Here is a 20,752-nt window from a genome sequence, read left to right on the forward strand (position 1 = left end):
CCTATCAAATAAACTAAATTAAATTAAGTTTCAACATGGATCAGGGACGATTGCAACATATTAAACATATTGTTTTGTGTTATTAAAGTGTTACAAAAAACAACAACAATTGTGTCATTTTAGCTCCTGAATCTGAACAAAGCAAACGAGCCACAGGTCTGAAGGCTTCACCCTGAGACTGTTTATAGAAGGTGAGAAAATGCATCAATTTAACTGTTTTTCTTCGTCATTTTCCTGAGATCATCCTCTGAGAAGAACAAATGATTTTATTTTCAACAGAACAAATGAAAGGTCCTGTCAGAACACTGAAAATACAAGCGGCCGATTTCTCTGCAGCGTCAGAGCTCAGTCTGTTTTAATAATTCACAGTGACATTTTCCATCCAGTGCAGAGAAGCCGCAGCCTTTCTGATAAAACCGGCCTGGATGTCTGCACCTCAGTTTTCATGTGTCATGACATTTCTCCTGTTTGCTTGAGATTTCCATCCTGATGCAGAGTTTACATTCAGCGTGTTCACACATGGGGATCTCTGGCAGCAAAAAGTGAGCCGGTGTTTTCAGGGCACATCACCATAAAACCTTTTAAAGGATCATTTCTGTTTTTTTTTTTTTACAACCTGGACCTTATTTCCATCATAAAATCCGATCATTTCCTCCCCCAGATAACTCTGGTGTCATTCCAAGTGGTTGTGATGAAATGAGCTCCAGCCGAGAGCCGCGTATCTGGATGATGTCATCTCTGAGCGCCGCCCGGCTCATTCTGATAATAATCATTCTGCTTCGGCATTCGGGTCCATTTTTATCTCAACTAGCCGGAGCTTTAGTGAGTCCAGGTTGAGGAGAGGAAGCCTGTGGAAGCTGAACTTCATCCAGCTGCTCATTTTGTTCTGACAAGTCAGAAACACGCAGAAACCAACCGTAGCATTAGCGGTAGCAACGGGGTCATCCCTATGTTCCCAAAGAGTTGGTTAAGTTTAGTAAAAAGACCAGGTAGAGGCGGGGAGCATACGTCAGTCCGACTGCCCACAAGTCCGACGGCTCATTTCTCCGACTACCCATTCTACAGTGTTGAGGTTAGGTTTAGGGTAAGGTTAAGGGTTAGGGCTACTTAAGTCGGAGAAGTGGGAGGTCGGACTGATGGACGCAAAAATAAAGAAATGTATGGTCGGAGTCGGAGAAATGGGTGGTCGGACAGACGTCATGCGCCCGGTAGAGGCTAGACAGGCCAGACAGGTAGAGAGAGTCCAGAGGGAACATAGGGCGGTGGGAACATAGGCACGCTCCCGTAGCAACAAGCCACGCCGCACGGCGCTCAGAAATGACATCATCCAGGTCAGAGGTCAGTAGGTCAACCTACAGACCCCGGATGTTGATAACAGCTAACCCCGGACTCAGAGGGGAATAGCACTAGCCTATCAGAACTAAATATTGGTGAAATGAAGGAGTTTCTCTGCAGATAATGTGTTATTTAGAGGCTGCATTCTGCTGCCCCGTAGACTCCATTAAACAGTCCCTCCAGGAATTCGCGATGTTGCGATCGCAACAATTAACGCAAATTCAGCCAATCCCCGCAAGTTTTTGCGATCTTGCAATTTTGTACAATCACCGCAACTTTTCCACAAATTGGACCAATTGTCTGTGCTTTCCGCGAGTTACACAGCAGAGAGTGCGAGTCTGGACGGAGCGGTGGTTGAAAGTGAGTCCACGGAGGAACAGCGTGGCTGGGCTGACAGCAAGAAACTTGATACAACGTGCACAAAGTGATAAGTAAAGGAACACAAGCTGAGTTGAACGTGTTGAGTGTGAGTTGTCCTGGTTGACGACCCGAGGCTGTTTCCCCCCCCCGCAGCACTCGCCGAGGGGGAATCCAGTGAGTGCGCCACTGCAGGGCCAGAGCGGAGCAGCCGGCGGCCAGGTGCCCCTTCCCCCATCCTAAGGCCCTGGACTTGAGCAGCCACCCTCCCCTTTTTATTCAAAAACTGGACTGTTTTAATGAAACAGTTCTTTTACCACGATTTTTAAACAGACATTTTAATTAAAAGTAAAACAACTTTCAACTCTATGTAATTTTCCTGTGCCTTTCTCAACAAGTGGAAAATTGCTGGTATAACAGGACCTCACATTATTTTATGACATTTAAAAATTTTCAATTTTCCTTTGATTTTTAATTATTCAGAACAAAACTGCAACTTTTTTTTTGCAACTTTCGCTGTCCCCTGCAATTTAATCGCAACAAAAGCGCTTAAAACATCGCAACATGCACCGCAATTTTTTCAAAATGTGGCCGCAAAATCAGGCATTTTAGGCCGCAACAATCACAAAAAAAGCCTGCGAAATCCTGGAGGGACTGATTATACGGATATACGCGCCTCTCGGCTGGAGCTCATTTCATCACAACCACTTGGAATGACACCAAAGTTATCTGGGGGAGGAAATGATCGGATTTTATGATAGAAATAAGGTCCAGATTGTAAAAAACGGTAATTATCCTTTAAATCCAGCCGTTGTAGCTGTTTAACTCAGTGCATTCTGCCAGTTTGTAGTCTGGCATCGACGCTCCAAGAACAATCAGCCAAACAGCAGGCATGCCTGGAAAACTGCATTTCTAGGAGAGGGTTGTTTGCCAAGTCAGAGTTCATCAAGGACAAACTTTGTCCTGCATTCAGACACATTTATAACCTCCACTACCGCTGTAATGACTCAGCTGGAGCTGCAGGCGCGAGCAGCAAGAGCAGAGGAAACTGAAGTCACAAGAAAACAACACAAGAACAAGAAAACAATCACAAGCCGAGCTGCAGGAGAAGAGATGTGTGTTTCCTCCAGGCTCCGTCTGAACATGTGGAGTTAAAGTCCTGAGCTCTGGCAGTGTAATGACGGCGTTCAGGCAGCAGAGGGTTTCCATGGAGATTATTAATAAAGATCAATTAAGTGCATCTCAAACAGACATTTGTCAAAGTCAGATTTCCCACATGAGGACAGATAAAGTGAAGAAGTTTTAAGGTGGATGGAGCGGACATGCAAACACTCAAAGTGCACACACACACACACACACAACTGAACAGTGAGTGTGTTGTCGAGTCCAGTTAGTTCAGGTTATTTCTTTAAATTGTGGTTGAATCTGAACTGAGGTCAGTTTGGGCTCTTGCGCTTGCAGCCCTGGGTCATGTTTGCTCAGACTGAAAATAAATAAAATATCATAGATAATATGTTCTGTATTCCACACAGAGACAGTAATCAGATGCATTTTCAAAAATGATCCTTTCATCTGTGTATGAGGCTGGAAATTAAACTGTGACTGTGGATCAATCCTAAAACTGTCACTTTTTACTTCATCTGTCCAGTCTTGCATCACACATAATATCTGATTAATTCTGTTTCTGATAATAAGTAATAATAAATATTTCCGATTAATGCTTCTTTTTATTTTCATTCTACTGTCATATGTCTATACATTTAAAAACAACAAGAACAACTTTACATGTTAAACTCCCCCTTGCATTCACAATAATAAACACATTGTCATCTAACATTTGTGTAGTGCAGCTCTCTGTCCAGCAGGCGCCGCCAGAGAAGCCTCATTGGTTCATCTGCACTGACGTCACAGTGACTCACAACCCGGAAGAACCGGCCAGAGGCGATCCCAATGGATGTATTATATCTAATAACATGTCCCAAACAAACACATAATATTTATCACGCTGAAAATATAATTCTTTATTTCAGACACATAGTCCATATGACAAATAAGAAAATTAAAAGACAGACAGAGAATGGTAGGAAGCACATTACAGATACTTAATAAGTTACTGTTTCATACATTCCATATAAATATACACAAAACATACAAATAAAGCACATAGAGACAGCATTTATATTTATATAGTGTCTACCAGTTATAATATGTTGCCCACCATTGATATAAATGTAATATTGATGTTTTGTAATTGGAAAAAAGAAAAGAAAAACAGGTTATAACTATTATTATTTAGTAGTATTAGAATCCGCATTAGTAGTAGCCTAGTAGTAGTAGTAGTAGAAGTAGGCTAGAAGTATATTATTTTCATTCTTTTATTGAGACATTTATATTGTGTGTTTGTTGGCTTGTGCTCTGGACTCACCTCTGCTCTCTGTTCTCTGTCACTGTTCTGAATCCTCTGTGTCAACAAAGTTTTTTTTTTTTAAAGGTTATTATAATTCTTATTATATTCATTATTATTCATATTAAAATAATTATTAGTATTAGCATGTTGTGTGTTGACTTGTGCTCTGGGCTCACCTCTGCTCTCTGTGTCCATATGTGTATGTCTGTGTCACTGTCACTGTTCTGAATCCTCGGTGTCAATAAAGGTTTTTTTTGTGTTTTTTTTTCGTAAAAGTTATTATCATTATTATTATTATTTTCATTATTATTCATATTAGTAGCCCAGTATTATTATTATTAGTCTGTTGTGTGTTGACACCATAGACTGTAAAAAGAAGGTTGATACCTCTGCTCTGTGTGTCACTGTCACTGTTCTGAATCCTCTGTGTCAATAAAGTTGTTGTTTTTTTTCGTAAAAGTTATTATCATTATTATTATTTTCATTATTATTCATATTAGTAGCCTAGTATTATTATTATTATTATTGGCCTGTTGTGTGTCGCTGATACCTCTGCTCTGTGTGTCACTGTCACTGTTCTGAATCTTCGGTGTCAATAAAGTTTGAGGGAAAAAACCCCACCCCAACAACCCACCAACCAAGCAGCAGCCGTTGAGCCGTTGGTGACAGTGAAGTGAAGACAAAGATGGCGGCGGCGGACGCGGCGCTGAGTGTGGTTGTGGACAGCCTGGTGTCCCTGCGGAGGACGCGGCTGCTGCGGCTCTACTTCCCCTGGCTCTTCCCGCTGCTCTCCGTCCTCGGCTCGGTTCTGAAGGACCTGGACCTGGTTCCCGCCTCCTACTTCAGCAGCAGCAGGAACGTCCTCAACCTGTAAGCTAACTGCGCTAGCCACCGGGTGGCTGTTAGCATGACGTCACCGGCTTCTACTGACTCAGACACACACCTGTAGTAGTTCACCGTGTAGCTGTAGCCTACCTCCTACTGAGACACACCTGTAGTAGTTCACCGTGTAGCCTAACCTAACTTACCTGTCCGGATTTATGTCTAAAGAGCAAAAGTTAAAGGTTAAAGCTGTAGCTGTGTGAAATTCGAAAAGAATATAGAAAAGATAAAGCTCCAAATCACCAATCAACTGACTCAGTTGATTGATTGGACTGTTCGGGCTGTTTGTTCTTTATATTTTACTATTTGATTATGTATAGTTTGTTCTTTATATTTTACTATTTGATTATGTATAGTTTGTTCTTTATATTCTTATACTATATGTTGTTATCGTCACTGTGTGTCTGTGTAATGCTGCTGCTGCACTGTAATTTCCCAGCTTGTGATCTATCTATCTATCTATCTATCTATCTATCTATCTATCTATCTATCTATCTATCTATCTATCTATCTATCTATCTATCTATCTATCTATCTATCTATCTATCTATCTATCTATCTATCTATCTATCTATCTATCCTCGCCCAGCATTTCCACCACCACTAATAATAACAAAATAACCATAGAGACAAAACCATAGATTTATCTAAAATGGAGCCATTAACAAGTGGTAACGTAGATTCATCCACATTAATATGAGACTTTTTATAACCAAATAGAAACTCCTCGTTGTCCCTTTAATGTTTTTATTTATTTATTTTATTTTAATGTTTATTTAACAGGGGCGATACATGCAACATTGCCACAAAGAATGAAAAATGCGATGCATACAAGACGTCTAGCTTCAGCTAATGTGCAGTCTTTGTCCCTGGTCAGGCTAAAGGATAAAAGATACTGAATACCGTTACAAGAAGTGCAATAATACAAATACAGTGAATAGATTTCATGAATAAATAAACACAGCTACAAAATTTAGATTAAGAAATTGCACAGATTAAATAGATTAAACATTAGTAAAATGCTGTATTGACAGTGACTTGAGAGAAGTTAATGTTCACATTTCTGCTGCTGCTTAAGCCAGTGTTTAGCTCTAGCACTAAACATATTTAATTCTGTTTGGGATTTGATTTCTGGTGGTAAAGAACTCCATAGGTGTAGACTATACCCGGCACTGAAAGGGATGATTGACCGAATGTTGTCCTGTTTCTCCTGCTTCTCTTCTCTGTCCCGTGTGGTGTTGGTGCTGCAGGTATCTGGTCAAGCTGTCGTGGGGTTGGACGCTGGCTCTTCTGGCGCCGTTCCTCCTCCTCCCTCCCGTGCTGAGCGGCCGCGGCGGCGTCCCGTCATCCCTCGGCCGCCACCTGCTGTCCCTGGCGGTCGCCACGTCCGTCTGGTACGTCTTCACCGAGACCTTCTTCTACATCGAGGACGCCACCGGCTTCTGTCACGAATCGAACCACGCCGATATCGCTGCCAACGCTGCCAACGATGCTTCCAACGCCGCCGATGTCGTCATGAAGAGCGAGTTCGTGTCCAAAGCGGCGTGCAGACGAGCCGGTTTCCTGTGGTCGGGCTGGGACATCTCGGGCCACTGCTTCATCCTGTCGTACTCGGCGCTCGTCATCATGGAGGAAACCGCGGCGACGGCGCGTTGCCTGGACGACGGCCTCTCTGGCGGCGTGCTGCGGCGAGCGCTGCTGCGGCTGCTGTACGTGGCGCTGAACCTGGTGGTGCTGACCTGGGTGTGGATGTTCCTCTGCACCTGCGTCTACTTCCACGACACGCAGGACAAGCTGCTGGGGACGGCGTGCGGCCTCGCCGGCTGGTACCTCACCTACCGCGTCTGGTATCCACGGCGATGGTCGCCCGGGTTACCGTCGCAGCGCCAGCCGAAGGAGCGGAAACAACGCGCCTGATGATGACGCAGCTGCTGCAGCCGTTCTGTTCATCGCTCTGCTCCACCGCTGCTAATAAAACCAACACCGATCCATCCCCGGGTCCAAATCTGCTATATTTTTAAAGGGATAGTCAACATTTTTGGCAAATTGTCCCATTGCCATAATCCCTATAGTCATATTAGCAGTAGGTTTGTTACCTTTAATTGTCGGTGCAAGCTGTTTTTAGAACGGCGGAGCAGAGCTGTAAGCTGCTCAGAGCTACGCTACAGAGGAGGCTCATTATGGGATTTCTTGGTTTCCCTCATCATCAAATTCATCAAATACACAATCCAACAACTCCACAACGCTCTGGTGGACAAGTTGTGACCTGCACATTCACCACACTATGAGATAATAACACAACGTTACCACACAGAGTTGTTGTAGAGGGAAATTCATGTAAAACCACTGATGTACGTTGCCTTCAGGGACAGTTTTTCATCATCAGTCTCTGTATTTCCCTCTAAAACAACTCTGTGTGGTAACGTTGTGTTATTATCTCATAGAGTGGTGAATGTGCAGCTCACAACTTGTCCACCAGAGCGTTGTGGAGTTGTTGGATTGTGTATTTGATGAGTTTGATGAGGGAAACCAAGAAATCCCATAATGAGCCTCCATAGCGTAGCTCTGAGCAGCTCACGGCTCTGCTCCGCCGTTCTAAAAATAGCTTGCACCGACAATTAAAGGTAACAAACCTACTATGACTATAGGGATTATTTGCCTACATGTTGACCTATCCCTTTAAGTTATTCCCTCCTCACAGTGAAAGGTCGTCCCTTTGCTCGGCAGCTGCTGCTGTTCCCAAAATGACTCTTTGGTAACATGAGACAGAACCAAGACGCTGCTCTTCAGTCGCCCGTTCGTTGCCTTATAGAAACTTCTCTCACGGACGAATAATCAGTTTTATTAGAGAATCTGAGTGGGAACACTAGAGACCGTTTACAGCTGCACTGACAACAACACGTGTTTGTTTGGTTTTGGTTTTGTTTTTCTGACCAATGTACAGATGTAGATGTTCATCTTCGTATTTATGAAAAACGTCCTTCAGAACAAATCCAGACGTGTTACATTCACTAGGAAGGAAGACGTCGTACTTGAACAATAGATATTTAAATCTCTTTAACGCTTCGTCATAAACTGACTGTAGACTGGAAACATGAATCATAATTATTAAAATCCCTTAAAAGGATAAAGATGGAAAAAAAATAAATCCGGTATTTGTATTAATGATTGAGTCTGTAAAGTCAAATGTTTTGATTGGCCCTAAATTCACAGACACTCAATTTAGTGTCAGGTGAAACAAAACAAATTCTCACAATCGGAACATTTGGTTTTTCATTCATTTAACCAATTTAATGGTTTAAATTTCAATTTTTCTGGTCATTAATTAGATTTTATTGATCTATACCTGTTTATTCTGATATTGCCAAGTAATTTAATTAATCGGTGCCAAAAGATCCATGAAACAAAAACAAAGACGACATCTCACGGCCATAAAAACTCACTAATGTGTATTAATCCATATTTATGGGTCTGTTTGTGTGTTTATGTTGTGTGTAAATGTTCCTGACAAACGAACACTTTGTTTTTGGTTTTGATGTTTTCATGGTTTGTTGACTTGAGTAAAACCAACGAGATTTTTAGGAAGTAAATTATAGAAATATTTTTAAGAGTGTAAAACACAGTGTGAGGAGAAGAATGATTGTCAGGACCCGACAGACAGTCACAGTTATATAGTTATATATATATTTACTGTCATATAGTTATATATTTACAGGAATAAGCTGGAAAGTGAATGATAATATAATAATAAAAAAACAGAATGTGTCATTTTCATTTTCATTATTTATTTGTCATTGATGGCAACTGAATAAATTAAGGCTTATGAACAAACATCATAAAAAGCACCATAAATAAATGCATATATATAGAAATATAAAAAATAAAACGTAAAAAATAAAAAAATACTATAGTGAAATATAATGGCCACAAATCACAACTAGGACTTTTTTTTTTTTCCTCAAACTTCGACTCTTTTAGTTTGCGATCGATCCAGGAGGTTCAGGTCCAGAAGGAGAAGGAGAAGCAGTGATAATGAAACTGTAGCCGGTGTTGTGTTTTACAGTGCGCGGCTGGTTCAGACGTTTCCCTCCTCACAGCGTCGCCGTGACAACAACCACACGGATTAATCTGATTAAATCTTTACACCCAAGTGTAAAACAACCAAAAAAAACAATCTAATTTTATTCTAATTTAGTCTTTTGTGCCTTTTTTTTTAACGTCTTTTCTACTCATGCAAACAAAACTCCCTGTTTTCTTCTCACGCATCGCTGCTACACCGTCACATCCTGTCAGACTGAACCTTAAAGGGATAGTTCACCCAAAATTGAAACTTATCTCCTCCCCCTCATGTGGACTAAGGGCTGGGAGAAGTTTCAGAGTCCTCCGTGGCTTCTCTGAGTTACAGGGGGTCTCGGCGTAGCAGTGCATGTCCATAAAAAAACATCCAAATACCTCCATGCTGCTCGTATGTAATGTCCCTCTTGTATTGAAGCCCCAACATGAGAAATTGTTCCCAAAAATTTTAAATAAGTCTATATTTCTGCGTGATTTGGATGGACCAGGAAGAGGAGCTTCCGCTACAAACAAGCTTGAAATATATACTTATTAAATTTTTTTCGTAACAATTTCTCATGTTGGGGCTTCAATACCAGAGGGACATTACATACGAGCAGCATGGAGGTATTTGGATGTTTTTTGGTGTGTCTTTTTGTTACGAAGACAGTTGGTATCCATTAGCAACCGTCATATGGACATGCACTGCTACGCCGAGACCCCCTGTAACTCAGAGAAGCCACGGAGGACTCTGAAACTTCTCCCAGCCCTTAGTCCACATGAGGGGGAGGAGATCATGAGTTTCAAATTTCAATTTTTGGGTGAACTATCCCTTTAATAAAACACAGTTTTTTCTATACTCTTATTCCTAATGAAGGTCAGATTTAATTATCAGATATGAAACACAGCGAGGCGACGGAGCTCTGATCGTTTTTCGTCTTTGGTTCAACACCTGCACAAACAGGGAGCGAGCAAACAGTCTGATCATCCCTGGTTTAAAATGTCTGTTAATGTTACAACAGTTCATCAAGTGGAAGATAAAATGATCTCCAAAAGACAAGAAACACTCGTTTTTTTCCAATATTTTAATCAATATCAGTGTATTATTGTAGTTTTCTACAGTTTCTACAGTGAAAAAGGGAAACAAAGCAGCCGCCTGCAAACGAATGGGAGAAAACCCAGGAGAATAGAGCTCTCAGAGAACTTTGACCAAGGTATTTACACTTCACTTTTTCACTCTAGAACTATAGAAAACTAAAATAATACACTGATATTGATTAAAATATTGAAAAAAGAGTGTTTCATGTTTAACTTTATGTCTCTTGGAGATCATTTCATCTTCCTCTGTTCGCATTAACAGACACTTAATGCCTAAACTTTAACATGTCGTCACTGTTCATCAAACACCAACTGTTATAGAGCGTCTGTTGTAATAATAATAATGTATAATATATAATAATAATAATAATCTAACCAGCCTGGACCTCACGCACCGAGCCGTGGCTTCCTAACATGTTAAACCCTGATGAGAGGTTTTGACGGAGAAATAATAGAAATTAAAAAATAAAAAAAGCAGAGATAAGAGGCGAACGAGTGCAGAGCAGGAAAAACCCAAAATAAAGCAGAAACTGCGTTGAGGAACTGTGAGACAGCTGGTGAGGCGGCCGCCGAGGGGAAAGGGCTTTCTCCTCATTCTTTAGTTCCCTTCATCCATCATCACACTCCTTCACTGGAGATGAGTCAGCGTTTCCTCTCGTCTCGTCTGGTCCCTTTTTATACACTAAACTAAACCCTCTGAGCTCATTAAAGATTCAGCATGGTCAAATAAAGGTAGATGACGTAGATGTAGAAGTAAAAATATCTAGTAAAGTAAAGGATCTGTATCTAAAAACAATCTTGCATCTGTCAGGAGGAGCCGCAGACGTCGGGAAAACGTCTGCAGCTCACGCGGGCCGAGCACGAGGTCAGAGGTCACCGTCGACTACAACAACACTCCAGTCATTTTATGAGGAAAGGTTAAACAAATTGCAACAGAAGCAAACTCAACTGATTTTGTATCCTCAGCATGTCCTGAGTGTGGGAAAAAAAGCCCCGAAGAATCCCATTGTTTTTTTGTTATTCGCCGTAGAATATCTCAGTTTTCTGTGCTTTTTCCGCTGCTGTCTTTGCTGCTGCTAACTACAGTTAACGGACCTGGAAGTCCGACCCGTGGGTGTTGAAGACCTGACTCGACGTCTGTATAATTAGTGATCATTCTCTGATTAAACCCGGCTGAAAAAGAAAAGAAAACAGGAAGCCGTCTTCGTTGTAATCGCCGCGATCCGCCGGCGGCAACTACGTTGTGGCGGTGCTATGTTTAATACGAGCGTTACAGCATGTAGCTCAGCTAGCTTCAACTGTGTTTACATCAACTACACACTGTAGATAAACTAACTTATGATGGCATCGATAACGTGTCTGTATATCTTCACACTGGTCCTGTTGTTCATGTAACCCCGCTGCCAGTGGCCAGCCCCCGGTTCTTAGCTCTAGACCAGCAAGGAGTTGGTGCCAGTTTTAAGAACCAATAACCGGTTCTTAAGCGGTGGAAAAGCAAAGACCCGGTGCTAGTCAGGCTCTGGCTCCGAACCAGCTCAGTGGAAAAGGAGGGAAACCCTACAACCCCGGTATGTCATAAAACTATAACTCGCCCATTCAATTAAATTGACATTCACTGTTCTTTTGCCGTCCGTCATGGCGTCCGGAGCTACCGCGAGTGGAACGTGACGTCACGTGCAAGGGGTCAATATGCGTGTAAATGGGATATGTTTGGGTGTTTTCTAAACTTTCCCCTAATGGGATTCTTCAGGACATGTTGAGGATACAAAACCAGTTGAGTTTGATTCTGTTGCAATTTGTTTAACGTTGACCCCTTTTTTGGCCTAAAATTACTGGACTAAACCTGTGTGTGTGTGTGTGCAGACGACACACACACACACACACACACTGAACCGCTGTTGTTGCCTCTGACCTTCGACCTTCGACCTCGTGCTGAGCGACAAAGAGAGTGACAGTCGACCACTGTGCTGTGTGACCTGTGGTGCTCTAAATAAACTGACTCTGAGCGCACAAGTGTGTGTGTTTGTGTGTTTGTGTGTCTATATGTGTCTATGTGTGTGTGTGCGTGGGGGGTTACAGTTATTTAAAGGGACAGTTCAACTCCGGGGGGGGGAAATCTGCTCATTTGTTCAGTTGCTAAGAGAAAGATGAAGAGACTGACGCCACACTGCAAAAACTCTACATCTTTCCAAGAATATTTGTCTTATTTCTTGTCAAAACTAATCTCTTTCCACTTAAAATAAGACTCATCACCTACAAATGAACTTGTTTTTAGATCATTTTCACTTGTTTCAAACTAATTTTCAATTGAAATAAGTAGAAAAATCTGCCAGTGAAAGCAAGTTTTTTGTGTTTGTAATAAGGAAGAAAATCTTTGTTCCACTATCAGATTTTTCTACTTATTGCAAGTGAAAATCTGCTTGAAAGAAGTAAAAAGTGTCTAAAAACAAGCTGCTTTTAATGTGATGAGTCTTATTTTAAGTGGAAAGAGATTAGTTTTGACTAGAAATGAGACATTTTGACAAGAAATAAAACAAATATTCTTGGAAAGGTTTAGAGTTTTTGCAGTGTGTGGAGCTGCAGGTTTCTCCGTCTTAATGCTAAGCTAGGCTCTCCACCTCCTGGCTGTCAATCTTTTCCATCTTAAGTTTTATCAAATAAACCAAATGAACAGATTCACCCCCCTAAAGAAACGTGAAACTGTCCCCGGGTCTTTGCCTCCTTCCCGTCTCCACGTCATCTGGCAGTTTTCTGGCAGCGCAGCACTTTATCAGGAAGGATTTCATCACAACATGTTCCTGTGGGTTTGGTTTTTACAGGTGAAACCTCAGGCAGATGGAGGGAGGTGCAGGAGTGTCTGTGTCTGTGTGTGTGTGTGTGTGTGTGTGTGAGGAGCAGGAATGAGTAATAATGACGATAATAGTGTAGTGGCATGCGTTAAGGTCAGTCAACCCCTGTCGGCGTTAAACTGCGTGTTGTAACGATTCGTCTGGGTTTCTACTTTTCGAGTGCACCTGCGACGTCCCACAGATTAAAGGAGAATTACCGGGTTTTTTACATTCTGGACCTTATTTCTACCATAAACTCCGATCATTTCCTCCCCCAGATAACTTTGGTGTCATTACAAGTGGTTGTGATGAAATGAGCAGAAACGAACCGTAGCGTTAGCCGTAGCAACATGGAGTTATTATGGACAATAATGAATGGGACTTTCTGGTAAACAATATACTCATCCTCGGAAAATTTTACATACACAAGTGTAAATACATGAAAGTGAAACCTAGGTTCTATGTGTTTCATAACAAGTTTCTCTCTCTTACCAAAGCCCTAAACATAATGAAAAGTAAATATGCAATGAAACTTTTCAGTTCATTTGAAAAATATGATCTGCGACAAAAGCCCTAGCTAAAGCTGTTTACTTTATTTTATTTTATTTCATTTATTTATTTCTCATGTAAAGTCTGTATTCTGCATTCCTCAATGCACCTGCTCCTTGGGAATGTTAAGATTGATGTAAGCCATGTTGTTTGTACATGATTTTGTCAAATAACGTTGGGAAAAAAAAAATAGTGGTAGCAACAAGCCGCGCTGCACGGTGCTCAGAGATGACATCATCCAGGTCAGAGGTCAGTAGGTCAACCTACAGACCCCGGATGTTGATAACAGCTAACCCCGGACTCAGAGGGGAATAGCACTAGCCTATCAGAACTACATATTGGTGAAATGAAGGAGTTTCTCTGCAGATAATGTGTTATTTAGAGGCTGCATTCTGCTGCCCTGTAGACTCCATTATACGGATACGCGGCTCTCGGCTGGAGCTCATTTCATCACAACCACTTGGAATGACACCAAAGTTATCTGGGGGAGGAAATGATCCGATTTATGCTAGAAACAAGGTCCAGATTGTAAAAAAAAAAACGGCAATTCTCCTTTAAAACTGGATGAAGGCCTTGATCACCAGAAAATGTGCTGTCAAGAATTATTTCTCTTCATGGAATGTTTTAATATTTCTTTGTTCACCCAGGTAAGTAATAGTGTTCTCTATATAGATTCATTATGTTTTTTTTTTTCCTGCAGTCATAAAACATTACAGAAAAGTTGAAACATCACACAAATACACAGACATTGAACACAACAAGAGGGGCATTCACTACATGTATTTCTTTTTTAAAAACCAGTAGGCGAAGTAGCCCATCCCCCCCAGGGAGCCCATGAGAAACGAGGCGCCGAAGAAGGACGGCGGCTTCTTTTTTACCATCCTGAAGGCGTTGGGCAGCACGGCGGACAGCAGCGTCGTGTGGATGTCGCCCAACACCTTGCGGAAAGCGTAGCGTTTTTGCACGCGCACAAAAAAGGACTGCAGGTTGGACCGGCTGCCGTCCTCCCAGTATTTCTTAGAAAGTCCCAAGAACTTGAGCCGGTGCAACAAGGCTCCGAGGCAGACGTCGGCTAGCGTAAAGTCAGGTCCACAAAGCCACAACTCACGATTCTGACCTGTGGGGGGGGGGAGAGAAGTAGAAACACACACACACAGACAGACACACAACAGGATGTTCACTCAGAAGCCGTGTGGCGTCAACGGGAGCTGGATCTTAAAGGGATAGTAGCATTTTTTTTTTAAAGTGAGGTTGTATGATCTACAAATAGCCCCTAAGTACTTTAATTGCAGTAGAAGACTCTCTACACTGTAAAAACTCAAAATCTTTCCAAGAATATTTGTCTAATTTCTAGTCAAAACCAATCTCTTTCCACTTAAAATAAGACTCATCACCTGAAAATTAACTTGTTTTTAGATCATTTTCACTTGTTTCAAACTAAATTTCTATTGAAATAAGTAGAAAAATCTGCCAGTGAAAGCAGTTTTTTGTGCTTGTAATAATAAAGAAAAACTTGATCCACTGTCAGATTTTTTTACTTATTTCAAGTGAAAATCTGCTTGAAAGAAGTAAAAAGTGTCTAAAAACAAGCTGCTTTTTATGTGATGAGTCTTCTTTTAAGTAGAAAGAGATTGTTTTGACTAGAAATAAGACAAATATTCTTGGTAAGAGTTTGAGTTTTTGCAGCCAACTGCTGATTGGCGGGCGCTAACCCTGGGCGGAGGGATACGTGAGTTGGTTAGGTCCAAATAAAAACTGTGTTTTTCCTGCACTTTGAGGGGCTGGAAAAAATTATATTATAGCGAACAATGGAACTGTGTATTTTTTTTCAGGTAAAACCTCTTTTAGGCCGTGAAAATAGGCAGTTTCTTTGGGTCCATTCACAACACTGTATGTTGTAAATCTCTGGGCAGGGCTATTATGGGCTGGCGTTGCTAACGGGAGGAGTGCAGAGAGTCTTCTACTGCAATTAAAGTACTTAGGGGCTATTTGTAGATCATACAACCACACTTTAAAAAAAAATGCTACTATCCCTTTAATCCTGACGACGTACCTTGATACTCTAGTTTCCTCTTCTCCAGTTCGGCCTCCACCTGATCTAGAACCATCGCCAACTCCGCTAGGATTTTCTTCAGGTAGTTCACGTTGTCGTGGTCCAAGATTTTTGCCTGATATTTATAAAAAAACAAAAAAAACAACTTAAACATCCAGAATAAAAAAGCAGCACAAACAGAAAACCCACCTCATTGTTTAAAGACAAACTCTCCTCTACCTATGGATATTTGCTCCTCTACCTGTTGCTAGTTGTTATTGTTACTATTGTTAAAATCATAATTAGTTTTTCATTTACCTTACCTTTAATGTATTTATTTCTATTTTGCTTTACTTTTACTTATTCTGTTTTATACTTTGGCTCAATTCCAATTCTAATTTTCATCCCTAACCCTAGCCATTAACCCTTGCCCCTTGAAACGTCTCTGCTGGCTTTCACATAAGCAGACGTGACAAGCTTTTGCCACAAATCCTGTATTCAAAACCATGTTAACTTAATAAAATAAAATAAAATGTAATGCAGACTGATCGGTTCATTGTAAAACATTTATTTATTGATGTAAATGTGGTGATTTCTGAGGCAGCGCTGCTCCTCTGTCCAATACACACAGGAAGCTTCACTTTTAATTCAGACAAACTAATGCAACTGCCACAATTGTTAGATTTCATCAATGAGACCAACATTTGTTTCCTAAAAAGAATGTAACCAGCCGATGGTAAACCTCTAAAAACCTGCGGGTAAGTTAATTAGCGATCGTCTTTTCTCCCCCGGGATGACGACGGAGGTTGGCCGGCCGAGCAGCTCTGCAGACCGGCTGCTGCCGCTGTGACGAGGCGGTCGCTGCTCCCACAGGTGGAGCTTCACTTCTCCGAAAAACATCGGAGCAAACTTCTAAACAGCCTCATCTGGATAAATAAGATTTATAGAGTTCCTCTTTAAAGTCAAACCGTGGAGCTGAACGTCTCCTGCAGTTGAAGTCCTTATGTGTCTGTCACAGGTTTTGTATTTCAGCGCTAACAAGACGCATTAGATTAAAAACGTCTGAAACCGACAGATGTGCTGCAGCCGAGCGGAAACAACCAGCTGTTTTACTTTGGGCTGGATGCTAACGCTGCAGCCGATGCTAACAACAGGAGCTCTGAACCAATGGAGGCTCTGATCACCATCACCTGAGAGGACGTGGGACGGAGCTCAGAGTCAACGCTGCACCACACGACATCGATGTCTGTTAGACACGTTCACCGTCTTAGTTTAGCATGAAAACATTGGTAATTAGCACAAAACCTAAAGAGCTGAGGCTGATGGGACTGATCTGACTGAGTATAAACCTCTTTTTCTCTCTTTAACTCTGGTCAAACAGCCGTCACTGTCTCATTAACGACTTTTAAAAAACAGTTTTCCTTCACTTTGCATCATCAGCTGAATGTAAAGTGTCACAGTTTATTTAGTTTAGTTTAGTTCACTGCTGTTTCCTCCTGGGAACATGAACTGTATTTATTCAGGTCAAAGGTTAGATTAGATTAGATTAGATTAGAAAACTGTATTGATCCCCAAGGGGAAACTGCTTTGCCACCCAATAAGAACACATACATCCACTTAACAAACAATACAAACAGTCCCATACCATTGCACAAAACAGCTGTATCAACATGATTGGATACTTCATACGACAGAGTACTCAAAACAAGTGAATTAAACTGATACAGGCAAAGATAAATAAATAAATAAATATACACCTCCAGAAGATAAAGAATAACCGCTATTTGTGGTTAAAAAATTTCAGACTGTTTCTGCTGCAGAGCTGCTGAGTTTGTCTGTGATTAATATTCATTGTTCATTCCTGTGCATCTTTATACATATAGACAGTTCATGGGTTTACAACATGTTCAATGACATTTTAAGGGAATCTTTACACTATATTTCACCACACCCTAACCCACATGGACTGAACGTGGATAAGTGATTAAATAAATGGGCTCATGTTTTAATGGGAATTTCAATTTGTGAATAATTGATGGATAATCAAATAAACATTTAAAGGGTTTAAATGGGTTTTTGGGAAACACCCTTAAAATTAAAAAAAGTACGTTTTTGTATATTTTGGTGCATTATCATAAGTTTTTTACACCAAAAAGTTAAAGGTACATGACGTGAAACTGACCATGAGCTTCTTCTGCTTGGACAGGTAGGGTTCTGTCAGCTGAGGCTCCTCATGGTCCAACTTCATCAGCTCCGTCGCAGCGTTGGCCAGATGTCCTACACACACACACACACACACACACACACACACACACACACACACACATTTTACACATAGTATATCATAGTTATCTGGACTGATAAGAAAATTATACGAAAATTTCCTTTTTGTTGGCAATAACAAGAAATATCAATAATCAACAGTTTTATCAATCGTAAGAAAAATAACCCCCCTGTGTTTGTCCAGTCTCATCTACAGTATGATCAGTTTGAGGCTGAAACAGATAAAGCAACACTAATAATATGTAATAATATATGTGTTTTTATTGTCACACTGATGTGGGAATAAAACCTCAACATGAACCCAGAGAAATTAAAATAATTCACTATGAACTGTCCCTTTAGTTGTCAACATACTGAGAGTTTAACAGGCTAAGGGAGCTGTCTGCTATAATCTTCATAGCCTTCCTCCTCATCGTCCTCTCAGTGTAGAAATCAGTCAGAGGCTTTTGGGGTCTTCTTACTATTTTACTATTTTACTTTTCAGTGGCGAGTAAAATCGCACATGACATGAACTGTTCTTCGATGCATTTGAATTGTGTGTTAAGCCTGTTGGAGTTTATACTTTTTTAAAAATACATATCTGTCTGTACAGCGAGCCAATGAGAATAAAGATTTAATGTTTTGTTTTTTTTAAATGCCTGGGTGTGGTTTTTAATCATGTTTTCATTTAAAGACAAATTTCTGTTTTTACTCGAGACAGTAAAGAATCTGTCTGTCTGTCTATCTGTCTATCTGTCTATCTGTCTATCTATCTATCTATCTATCTATCTATCTATCTATCTATCTATCTATCTATCTATCTATCTATCTATCTATATCTACGTATATCTATCTATCTATCTATCTATCTATCTATCTATCTATCTATCTATCTATCTATCTATCTATCTATCTATCTATATCTACGTATATCTATCTATCTATCTATCTATCTATCTATCTATCTATCTATCTATCTATCTATCTATCTATCTATCTATCTATCTATCTATCTATCTATCTGTCTGTCTACGTGATACAAACAGAGTTACTAATTGTAATGTTGGTGCTGGTTTCCACATCTGGAGCCAGATGTTGGTGAATAAAGGAGTAAAGTTTGATGTTGAACTCAACACTGGTAAATAAACAGCAAATGAAAATGCAAAACATAAACTAACAGCTCGTTAACACACCAACATTTACACCACTGTGAGTTTTATAGAGACACAGACTGAGCTGAGTTTTACTGCATCATTAAATCTGGTTTATTCACATGGTGAGGTCATCACTGGTCTCTACAGACTGACCAGGATGAACCTGAACGCATCGCCACACTGAGCTGCTGCTGCTGCTGCTGCTGCTGCTGCGTTCAGGGCCTCTGGTGCTGAGCAGCATCACATTACAGCACGCAGAGCACGTAGTGCACATAAACACACAGATTTGTTTTTCAATGATGTGGAAAAGGCTGTAAAGAAGATGAATAGTTTTGCATTCATAATGTCTGTGTGTGTGTGGTTTTGTTCTGGGAGACCAGGGTCTTCAAGTTGGAGCTTGTTCACCTTTGTAAATGTTCAGAATAACAAGTTGAACACACTGAGATGAATTTATTTCTTTATTTATACATGGTTATGTGTATATATTTATACGCGTACATAACATGTGTATATTTCTGTATGTGTATTGATATGCGTGTGTGAATTGTTATGTAATTTTGTCTTTTTTTTTTTTTACTTCTGCGCTGTAAAGCACTTTGGCTGACCGTGACAGGTCTTTTAAACGTGCTATACTATAAATAAAGGTGAACTTGAACTTGAACACAGTTGTAGTTGTCTAGTTGTCTACAATAAGAGTTTAACATGCACAGTGACACAGTCTTATAATAACACTCTACATGTTTTCATTCATTATATGAAACATGTGTGAACATGCAGCAGAACAGACTGTCACATGAAATCATTCTGTACCGATGCACAATATGAGTGCGTGTGTGTGTTCACTGAACAGTGTGTTTTATACACACTTGAGTGGATTCAGTGGCAGGAACCCACTCAACTAACCACGTAGAATAACAACAGAGTTAGTCATTAAAGCTCCTTCAGTATAAAGGTAGATGTTTGTATTAAAGCTCCTTCAAAATAAAGGTAGATGTTTGTGTTAAAGCTCCATACAGTATAAAGGTAGATGTTTGTGTTAAAGCTCCATACAGTATAAAGGTAGATGTTTGTGTTAAAGCTCCATACAGTATAAAGGTAGATGTTTGTATTAAAGCTCCATACAGTATAAAGGTAGATGTTTGTGTTAAAGCTCCATACAGTATAAAGGTAGATGTTTGTGTTAAAGCTCCATACAGTATAAAGGTAGATGTTTGTGTTAAAGCTCCTTCAAAATAAAGGTAGATGTTTGTGTTAAAGCTCCATACAGTATAAAGGTAGATGTTTGTGTTAAAGCTCCATACAGTATAAAGGTAGATGTTTGTGTTAAAGCTCCATACAGTATAAAGGTAGATGTCCATGTGTAGTGTGATTATAAAGCAGCTCTAGGTTCTATATTAATACTGTGAAAGTATCAAAGCCTCAGTCCACAGAGAAATGCACACAGCCTGGATTCAGAAACTGAGCCTTAAAACCAGCCGTCAGGACTTCCTGTCACTTTGTGATGTCACAACCAAGCCCCGCCCACCTCACCACCACCTGCACTGCAAAAATTCAAAATCTTACCAAGAGTATTTGTCTTATTTCTAGTCAAAATGTCATTTCTAGTCAAAATAAATCTAATTATACTTAAAATAAGACTCATCACATTAAAAAGTAGCTTGTTTTTAGACACTTTTTACTTTTTTCAAGCAGATTTTCCACTTGAAATAAGTAGAAAAATCTGACAGTGAAAGCAAGTTTTTCTTTCTTATTACAAACACAAAAAACTTGCTTTCACTGGCAGATTTTTCTACTT

General features: G+C 40.4%; 2 protein-coding genes and 1 pseudogene across 3 annotated transcripts in view; 2 read left to right on the forward strand and 1 right to left on the reverse strand.

The window, feature by feature from the left end:
- Positions 1-20,752, forward strand: part of LOC146985221 (P2Y purinoceptor 1-like) — a 254,253-nt pseudogene that overhangs the window by 204,828 nt on the left and 28,673 nt on the right. The window lies entirely within an intron of this gene.
- fitm2 (fat storage inducing transmembrane protein 2) lies at positions 4,785-6,985 on the forward strand. The gene is made up of 2 exons (XM_085783186.1): positions 4,785-4,969; positions 6,232-6,985. The coding sequence occupies exons 1-2, from the start codon at positions 4,785-4,787 to the stop codon at positions 6,896-6,898; spliced, it is 852 nt and encodes a 283-aa protein (XP_085639312.1). The 3' UTR covers positions 6,899-6,985.
- gdap1l1 (ganglioside induced differentiation associated protein 1-like 1) overlaps positions 14,115-20,752 on the reverse strand; it is a 32,873-nt gene continuing 26,235 nt past the window's right edge. The window contains exons 4-6 of the mRNA XM_085783028.1: positions 17,724-17,818; positions 15,563-15,677; positions 14,115-14,626 (exon numbers count right to left, since the gene is read on the reverse strand). Of these exons, the coding sequence (XP_085639154.1) occupies positions 14,283-14,626; positions 15,563-15,677; positions 17,724-17,818 (554 nt within the window). The 3' untranslated portion in view covers positions 14,115-14,282. The remainder of the gene's footprint in view (positions 14,627-15,562; positions 15,678-17,723; positions 17,819-20,752) is intronic.

This window comes from Trachurus japonicus, chromosome 7 (genome assembly GCF_045865225.1).
Source record: "Trachurus japonicus isolate A0001 chromosome 7, Traja_1.0".
NCBI lineage: Eukaryota > Metazoa > Chordata > Actinopteri > Carangiformes > Carangidae > Trachurus > Trachurus japonicus.